The 9,482-nt window shown below is 38.8% G+C and overlaps 1 protein-coding gene across 1 annotated transcript; it reads left to right on the top strand.

The window, feature by feature from the left end:
* Window positions 1–3,697: 3,697 nt before the first annotated feature.
* On the top strand, window positions 3,698–5,167 carry LOC139460461 (uncharacterized). The gene has a single exon (XM_071241945.1). The coding sequence runs from the start codon at window positions 3,698–3,700 to the stop codon at window positions 5,156–5,158; it is 1,461 nt and encodes a 486-aa protein (XP_071098046.1). The 3' UTR covers window positions 5,159–5,167.
* The last annotated feature ends 4,315 nt before the right edge of the window (window positions 5,168–9,482 follow it).

Here is a 9,482-nt window from a genome sequence, read left to right as displayed (position 1 = left end):
TTGTGAAATATATTTGATGTGAAAGATTTTCAAACTTTTAAAAGTTTAAGAGCTGTGCTAAACAGTTTTGAGATCCCTCTTGGCTTCAAGAGTTAGAGTATATTTCGATGCTTGCCAAGTGAGACTCTAAGAAAATAGCATACCAAGATGTTATACGACATTGTTAATGCACGTTTCTGTTCTAAAAAGTGCCTCCTTGTTTAAATACAACAATTCTTGTGTTGCCTAAATTCACTTGGAGAGACGATGTTTCACAATGATTCCCTAAAATATCGATTTGCTATTGGAGTCCAATTACAGAATCAGAAAACGGAACAACATTGTCAGCATATTAAAGAAGGAACAGCTCCACTAAATCTGATAATAACTGAATGCAAAATGTAAAGGTGGACTTATTTCAATTTACCAATTCATTAATGAAAATTGAGAAAACACATCCTTGTCGCACACGTTGGTGACATTCAAACACCTCTGTATTTACAGTTTTTGATGTACGCACACAGACATTTACATTGCGGTACAAAGACCGCAACAAATTATTTTTGTCACAAGGCCATTCCTTTTGAATAAATACAAAAACCTTTCCTCTGTTGACAGAATCAAAGGCTTTTCAAGAATCAATAAAACAGGCCCAACCCAATCCCCACCCGCCTGTCGTTGATAGGTAATTGCTAACAAGCGCCTGCAAGCTAAATATATTATCAATGGTAGAGTATCCTGTTCTAAAAGCAATTTGATCTGCTTTAATTTGTCACCATACTCATCTCAAAATACAAGTCTATTATTGAAGATATTAGTATGTTATTTATCCAAAACACAAAGAGATATAGCATTATCAGGTAAGGTTGTATCTCCTTTCATTTGACCAAGGCAAAGGAAACTCCCAATTGTCATATAGAGAAATGAATAAAAGTTCCAGAAAAGAAAACGGCCTGATGATTTTAACATTTCGCCTATTGTGTAACTTTCCCTAGCCGCCTATTTAGTCTTAAGTTTGTTAACCCTAACATGTATTTCACCCTAACTAATTCGTTCATCAGTTATATCAGCAGATGCTGACCACCGAAAGCTGAACTGTTGATGTATTCATTCGCCTGTGAGTGAGTGAGTGAAGAAATTGTCTCAACACATTGTACCAGGGAGGATCGAACCAGGTATTTAGCCTCACAAGGCTACCCACCCCCAATAGAACTCTAATCTAGGCAAACTGATGTATGCCATAGGCGAAGACACTTAATTACGCTATAACAATAATCTAGGTTTTACATTGTAGCCACACAGTCTATTTCAATCGTCTTAACAACAGACAGTGGGGCAACCGGGTTAGAAAAGATCCCCAGAAACCTATGTAAGTAGGAAGAGGCGTCATAATGGATCAGATGATTAACTTTCGATGCACATTTCGGACATCCCAACACATTAGCATCAGCTGGTTGGGAATAGCCTTTGGAAATAATGTGACTTTTCTTATATGAGGACCATGAAATGAAATTCCACTTACTGTCCGAAATTGCATATCTACGTGCATCATCTGAGATTCGGCCCACTGACACTGGACTCCCGTCTGTCACACCGAGGTGGCGGTACATGGTACAGTGGGAGGTGGTACGCTTGTACTCCAGGGCGAGACATCCGGGAAGAACACTGCATTCTACATTGCATTTCAATAGAGATACAGCACTAACTTCGTATAAAGCCATTAGTTTATCATCAAAAGGTTTGTCAATTTTCTTAAACCTTCTTCCAAATACTGTTGCTTCTTGTGGTGAGGCCCCCAATAGTATCAACACAGGCACAGCCACTGAGAACATGGTGCACCTCATATGTTTCTTTGGCGGCAGTAACAGACAGACTGACTGTCACCTTTGTTCAATATATATGACGAACGAAACCTACAGTACTGCTCAAAACTAATCTTTCTACGATTATGAGGTGATTCTGGTAACAGTAACTTCACATACACACATTCACACATTCAAACACATACACATACACACACACACACACACACACACACACACACACACACACACACACACACACAAACGTAAAGAGACATACACAACATCATAGATACACACAACCTGGTATAAATCGGCTACAACGAAGTGTGGTATAAGTTTATTCTTTGAATCACTACTTGACGTGTTACAAAGATTTGGAGACTGTAGTATTTTGATTGGTGGCGACCTTAACTCTAGAACTGGCACAGATCCCGACGGAATTGAATGTGACATTGCCGAAAGGCTTGGGATTGATGATTTTTCGGACATGTATGATAATATTGATATTAAGAGACATTCGTGTGATTCAAAAGTTAATAATTTTGGTAAAGTGCTATTGAATGTTTGTAGTGCTTTAAATTTATATATTTGTAATGGCCGATGTGGTTCGGACGCTGGGAAAGGAGACTTTACATTTATAAGTCATATTGGACAGAGTGTTGTTGATTATATCATAACAGGCTCTGACTTGTTTACATCATGTGACCGCTTCGATGTCCTATCTAGGTCAGATTCAGATCATCTGCCTGTTGCGTGTTCATTTGTGTCACGTGATATGGCTTCTGTGGGTGCTAGCTTATGTAATGCACGAGATGTGCGTGACAACTCCCGTTATGTGTGGAATGAAGATAAAGTGTCAACATTTAGAGATGTATTACTTTCTGACAAGTCAGCTTCAGTGTTTGATCATTGTAATGAACATATTTTATCTGGAAAAATTTGATGATGCTGTAACTTTATTCTCAGATTTATTAGGTAATGCAGCAGAATGTATGCGTAAGTTTTGCCCATCTGCTTGGTTAGTCGATAAGCAACCTTGGTTTGATAAAGAGTGTGAATTTCTTAGATTTGAAAAGCAAAGACTGCTTAAAGTTTATAGACTACTTGGGGATCATTTGGCACTTTCAAACTATCTACATGCAAGAAATAAATATACAAATATACTCCATAACAAAAGAAAAGCCTACCAAGATAAAATTCTTAGTAATATGGTGACAGGCATACACAACAGCAAAATATTTTGGTCACAATTGAAGCTACTCTCTGGTGAGGGAAGGAGACGCTCTCCTAATATAGAACTAGGAGATTGGTATCAGCACTTTAAGAACTTATTTGGTGAATACTCTTCTTCAGAGGTTGAGGAGAATTTAGTTTTTGACGATGTTAATTTTGATGAAACAACTCAGAGTATTCTTGATTCTCCTATTTCACAGGATGAAGTGCTTGATGCGATTACAGGATTGAAAAATAATAAAGCTGCGGGAGATGATGGACTGATAGCAGAAATGTTTAAGTCTTCTCCTGATGTTCTGGTTCCTTTTTTGACATTCTTCTTTAATGCTATATTTGATTCTGCATATTTTCCCTCATCTTGGGCTGTTGGCCACATTGTTCCTATATATAAGAAAGGCGATGCCAATTCTCCCACTAATTATAGGGGTATCACTATCTTAAGTGTATTCAGTAAACTTTATATTTCTATTTTAAACAGAAGACTCCAGTTTTGGTCGGAATCCTATGATAGACTAGTAGAGTCTCAGGCTGGTTTTAGGAGTGGATATTCCACAACTGATAATATTTTTGTTTTATATTCAGTAATAGAGAAATATTTGGCTAAGAAACGAGGTGTGATTTATGCCTTGTTTGTTGATTTTGCCAAAGCCTTTGATTCCATAGATAGATCCAAATTGCGTATGGTACTATACAAAAATGGTATTTCTTTGAAAATGTTCTGTTGTATACAGTCAATTTATAAACAAGTTTTGGCATTGGTCAAATACAATAACTTATTTTCTGATATGTTTAGCTGCAGTAAGGGAGTTCGTCAAGGATGTGTCCTTAGTCCCATTTTGTTTGCCTTGTTCATAAATGATCTTGCCATAGATATTGAATCCAGTTGCGCACATGGTATCCAATTTCAACCAGATGTAGTTCAATTGTTTTTATTACTTTTCGCAGATGATGTCATTCTCATAGCAGATACTGTTTATGGTCTCCAGAAAAGAATCAATGTGTTAGAATGTTATTGTAAAGATTATTCATTAACAGTCAATATTGATAAAACTAAAGTAGTAGTTTTTAAAAATGGGAGTGTTCTTTCAAAATATGAAAAATGGGTTTATGATGGAAAATTGTTGGAATGTGTAACTACATATAAATACCTTGGTGTATTATTTTTTCGAAATCTATCTTGGAGTGCACATATATCTAATGTTGTTAATCAAGCTAAAAAGGTTTTGTTTAAGCTTTTGAAGTCCCTACAGCTAATTAAACCTACTCCTATGAATATTTTCTTTAAAATTTTTGATGCTAAAGTTGTGCCAGTACTTCTTTACGGTGCAGAAGTTTGGGGTTTATCTTTATCGTTTTGCGAGGAGATTGAAGTTGTTCATACACTTGCTTGTAAACGTATTTTAGGAGTTAAGTCAGCAACTTCCAATCATGTTGTGCGTGGAGAGTGTGGGAGATACCCTTTGTATATCTATGCTTTCAAAAGATGCTTGAATTATTGGTGTAAGATTTTAAAGATGCCCGATTCGCGTTATCCACGAAAAAGTTACAATATGCTTGTGCAGCAGGCCATAGCAGGTAAGACTAATTGGGCCTCTAGAGTTAAATTACTTTTGTACGCCTATGGCTTTGGCTACGTATGGGAAAATCAGCATCTTGTTATTTCCATTTCATTTATTGATGAGTTCATACAAAGATTAAAATGCTCTTATGAACAAGATTGGCATTTTGCTTTGACCAATAGCCCCAAGTATTCATCATATCTTTGTTATAAATTTAGGTTTAGCACGGAATTTTATTTATCGGCTGTTACAATCAATAAGTTTCGCGTTGCACTGGCACGTTTTAGAGCTAGCTCCCACTCGCTCCACATAGAAACCGGGAGATATTTTGGTATCCCAAGACAGCGAAGGTTATGTATGGTTTGTAAAACAGGCTATGTTGAGTCTGAATACCATTTTGTATTGGTTTGTGAAAAATATTATGCTCTCCGAGTGACATATATTCCTCAAAAATATTATGTAAATCCATCAATAGAACAATTTTACATACTTATGTCGTCTCTGCATCAGTCAACAATTAGAAGTCTGGCTTGTTATATTTACCACGCTTTTAAGTTAAGGAATTCATTTTTGCAGAAGTAATATTCTTTATTTATGAATGCCTTGCTGTTGTGTATTTAGGTGTACACAGTTGTATTTTTATACATGTCTGGTGAACCGAATTGTACTACGGGCCGCTGGCCCACTCATGTACTGAATAAACAGATTAGATACACACACACATGTACACACATACACACAGAAATATAAACATACCTACCGGAATCATGTTTTTTTCTGAAGTGATTGACTCTATCCCAATTTCGTAGATCGGTGCTCATGATATCAATCACTTGTATGGTCCAGACTCGAGTATTTATTCATGTAGTCCTTCAACTGGACTATTGTGGAATGCGGCATTAAACATCAAAACTGACGTTCATACATAAAAAAAGACTATTTTACAGACAAAACGTTGAATGTTGAAGCCAAAGTACGAATGATACAAATATTGCAGAACTCAAAAGGGGGAAATTATTTTTGTGGTAACTGAATGACGACAAGGAACCTTTTCCGTGCATCTGTTTAGTGCCATACTCTATTAGATAGCATAGTTTATGGTAGGCATACAGTGACTGAGTTGGGACGATTACGTTGGAAACTATATGCTCTTCAAATAACAGTATATCAACTTATAGGATGACACATCTCATGCTCTATAAGAAACAGATATCGAAAATATATATTGCATTTATTTGTTGCAGACAGATGAGTATGAATTATTGATGGGTATATTATCTTGCATCTGTCTCTGGCGTTAAAGAAAACAGCTACACGATATACGCCAGTAGTTTATTTTCGCTTAATAGTACTCATACATAGCACTTTTGGAAGGGAATGGTTTGTCCCCAACGAAAGATAGCCATAACTCATAGCTTGTGCGGAATGGATTTCGTTGGCCTACCATTTATTTCACTCGATGGTTTAATCGGTGGTAAACTGGCAAACCCCACTCAGTTCCCAAAGTCTCGCACCTATTATTCAAGTTTGATATCCCTTCAGTTTGTTGCCACTGAGACTTTTCACCTATTAGTTGCTCAGTAGTTTTGTCATATTGGATAGTGTTTACAAAATCTCTTTATACGTTCACAAGTAATGAGACGCCAATAATATCACACATATTTCAAAATCAACTGCAGCACTTGTGAAGAGCAACCTCCTCGTGGTGAGTGCTGGGTAAGGCTAATAGCTCTTCCCCCGTGTGGAACCGGGGTAGAATATTTCCACAGCACCCTATTGCTGGTCATCAAAGGCGACCAAAGTGGGCAGCCCGTTTGCCGTGGGTTGCGTCCCTGTGTCGTCGGAGGACGGGAGTCTGGTGGTTGAGGGCACTGGTTCCAGGAACAGTGTTCCTTTGCCCAACACACTACTTTGTCCCTTACTTCGCCTAGACGGGTGGTAGGATGGGCCCGGTTCTATCAATCGGCTGGTAATGTCTAGCCCTGTGCTGGAAAATTGTTTGTCAAATTTACTACATCATATTGTATTTGGGCTATGAATGTTGAACCTTATATGAATATGTTTGCCTAGGGTCCCATGCCAGAAGGCGGTGGCTCATGGGCCAATCTGGTAATGTCGACCTCTGAGTTCTGTTTGTCTCCAATTTCTTGTTATGAGCAGAAGCAGCCTAGCATTATTATTGGTAGACAAATATAGCTATTCATGCCGTATTTACTGGAGTATTTCACCCTTGTATCCCCGGTGTTTGCATGCCGGATCTCCGCTGCAGTGTAACACTGTCCTTGTTGGCACTCCATGGTGCGTGGGCAGCAGGGATGCCGAATCTTGTTACCTACATCATGTCGCTTACCCATTCTGGTTCCATAAGAAATGACAAGAAAATGCGTTTGGAGGCTGATCATCATTCATTTCATGATGATGTTTCAGTTTCCAAGCAACAAGAAACTTGGGCAAGATTTATAGTTATTGAAGCTACAAATGGAGAGCCAGTCAAAATTAATCCTTTTGTTTTATCAAAGACAATTCAATCTATCTGTGGTGAAAAAACGTTTCCCGTTTTCGAGGTGGTTTGCTCCTTGTTGACAGCAGTCAATAAATTTGTTACAGCAACATCAGTTTGCTAATATCAGCGTTGCTGTTTCAGCACACAAAACGCTCAACTCTAGTCGAGGCATAATTAGAGATAGAGCCCGTTGTCTGGCGGACATGTCTGAGGAGGAGATAGTTGCTGAACTCCAAGATCAACATGTTACCTCAGTTAAACGATTTACTGTCAAGAAACAGGATGGAAGGATTGAACCCAGCAATACCTACCTGTTTACATTCGCGCTGTCATCTGTGCCAAAATCTATCAAAGTTGGTTATTTCATTATCGAGGTGGAGGTGTATATCCCCTCTCCACTTCGATGTTATTCTTGACAAAAGTTTGGACTTGGATCTAAATCCTGCTGTAACTCTCCTCGTTGCCCTCGCTGCAGTGAGGATCATCAAAACCCTGATTGCACTAAAGATCCTAAATGTGCTAATTGTGGTGGTGATCATCTATCCTCCTCCAAATCTTGTCCTGAATGGCAAACGCAAACAAAATCCTCCAATTGTTCAATGGTAGAGTATCCTGTTCTACAGCTCAAAATGCGAGTCTATAATTTAGACGTAAGATAAGTATGTAATTTGCCAAAAACACTTGGAAGAGCATTTTCAGGTAAGGTTGTATCTCCTTTCATGAAATGGAACAATGATAGTTTTGACCAAGGCATAGGGACTCCCAATTATCATATAGAGAATTGAATAACATTTTCAGAAAAGACAATTGCCTGATGATTTTAACATTTCCCATATTATGTAACTTTCCCCGGCTGCCTTATTAGTCTTAAGTTTGTTAATTCAACCTTACTAATTCGTGTATTAATTATATCAGCAGATGCTGGCCAATCGAATTGGTTAGACTGGATATAATCACCGAAAGCTGAATCGTTGATGTATTCATTTCGTCCTCCACACATTGTACCCATTTCGGGAATCGAAACGAGACTTAATTACGCTATAACAATAATCTAGGTTATACATTGTAGCCACCCAGTCCATTTCAATCGTCTAAACGACAGCGATGGGGCAACCGGCTTAAAAAAGATCCCCGGAAATCTATGTAAGTAGGAAGAGGCGTCATAATGGATCGGGTGGTTAACTTTCGATCCACATTTAAGACATCCCTACACAATAGCATCAGCTGGTTGGGAATAGCCACTGGAAATTATGTGATTTTCTGATATATGTACCATGAAATGCGATTCCACTTACTGTCCGAAATTGAATATCTACGTGCATCATCTGAGGTTCGGCCCACTGACACTGGACTCCTGTCTGTCACACCCAGGCTGCGGTACATGGTACAGTGGGAGGTGGTACGCTTGTACTCCAGGGCGAGACATCCGGGAAGAACACTGCATTCTACATTGCTTTTCAAGAGAGATACAGCACTAACTTCGTATAAAGTCGTTAGTTTATCATCAAAAGGTTTGTCAATTTTCTTAAACCTTCTTCCAAATACTGTTGCTTCTTGTAGTGAGGCCCCCAGTAGTATCAACACAGGCACAACCCCCACATGGTGCACCTCATATGTTTCTGTGGACTGACTGACTGTCACCTTTGTTCAATATATATGACGAACGAAACCTACAGTACTGCTCAAGGGGGCACGGGTGGCCCAGTCGTCTAAGGCGCCGCGATTCGCTGTGCAGAGTTGCGTCCCTTGGACACGCCAGAAACCTATGCTTGTGGGTTCGAATCCAGGTTCGCCCCGATTATGTTTCAAGGTTTGTCAGCACCATACCTGTGCTCGTGGGTTTCACCGAAGTGGTAAACGTCTGAGACCTGCATCACTTCGGGCTTTCCTCCCGAAAGCTGACACGCCGCGATATAACTGGATTACTGTTAAAAGCGGCGTTAAACCACACTCACTCACTCACTCACTCAAGTACTGCTCAAATCAAACCTAATCATCCCGTGATGATTAGGTGATTCTGGTAACAGTTACTTCACATACATACATACACACATACACGTAGAGAGAGATACACATCACAGAGACATACACACATGGACATACATACACACAGAATTTTTAACATACATACCGGAATCATGCTTTTCTGAATAGGTTGATGCATGACATTGTATCTCATTTTCGTAAATCGATGTTCATGATATCAATCACTGGATTGTTTGGTCCAGACTCGAGTATTTATTCATGTGGTCCTACAACTCGAATGTTGTGGAATGCGGCATCAAACAACAAACCTTACGTTCATACATAAGAAAGACTATTTTACAGACAAAACGTTGAATGTTGTAGCAAAAGTATGGATGATACAAATACTGTAGAACTCAAACGGGGGAATTATATTTT

This window comes from Haliotis cracherodii, unplaced genomic scaffold (assembly GCF_022045235.1).
Source record: "Haliotis cracherodii isolate W230 unplaced genomic scaffold, xgHalCrac1.p SCAF_14, whole genome shotgun sequence".
NCBI classification, from domain to species: Eukaryota; Metazoa; Mollusca; class Gastropoda; order Lepetellida; family Haliotidae; genus Haliotis; species Haliotis cracherodii.
This window is presented reverse-complemented; position numbering and strand designations above follow the sequence as displayed.

Bases quoted from the DNA above. Each gene is read 5' to 3' on its own strand.
- LOC139460461 (XM_071241945.1), top strand. From the start codon at position 3,698: ATGGTACTATACAAAAATGGTATTTCTTTGAAAATGTTCTGTTGTATA.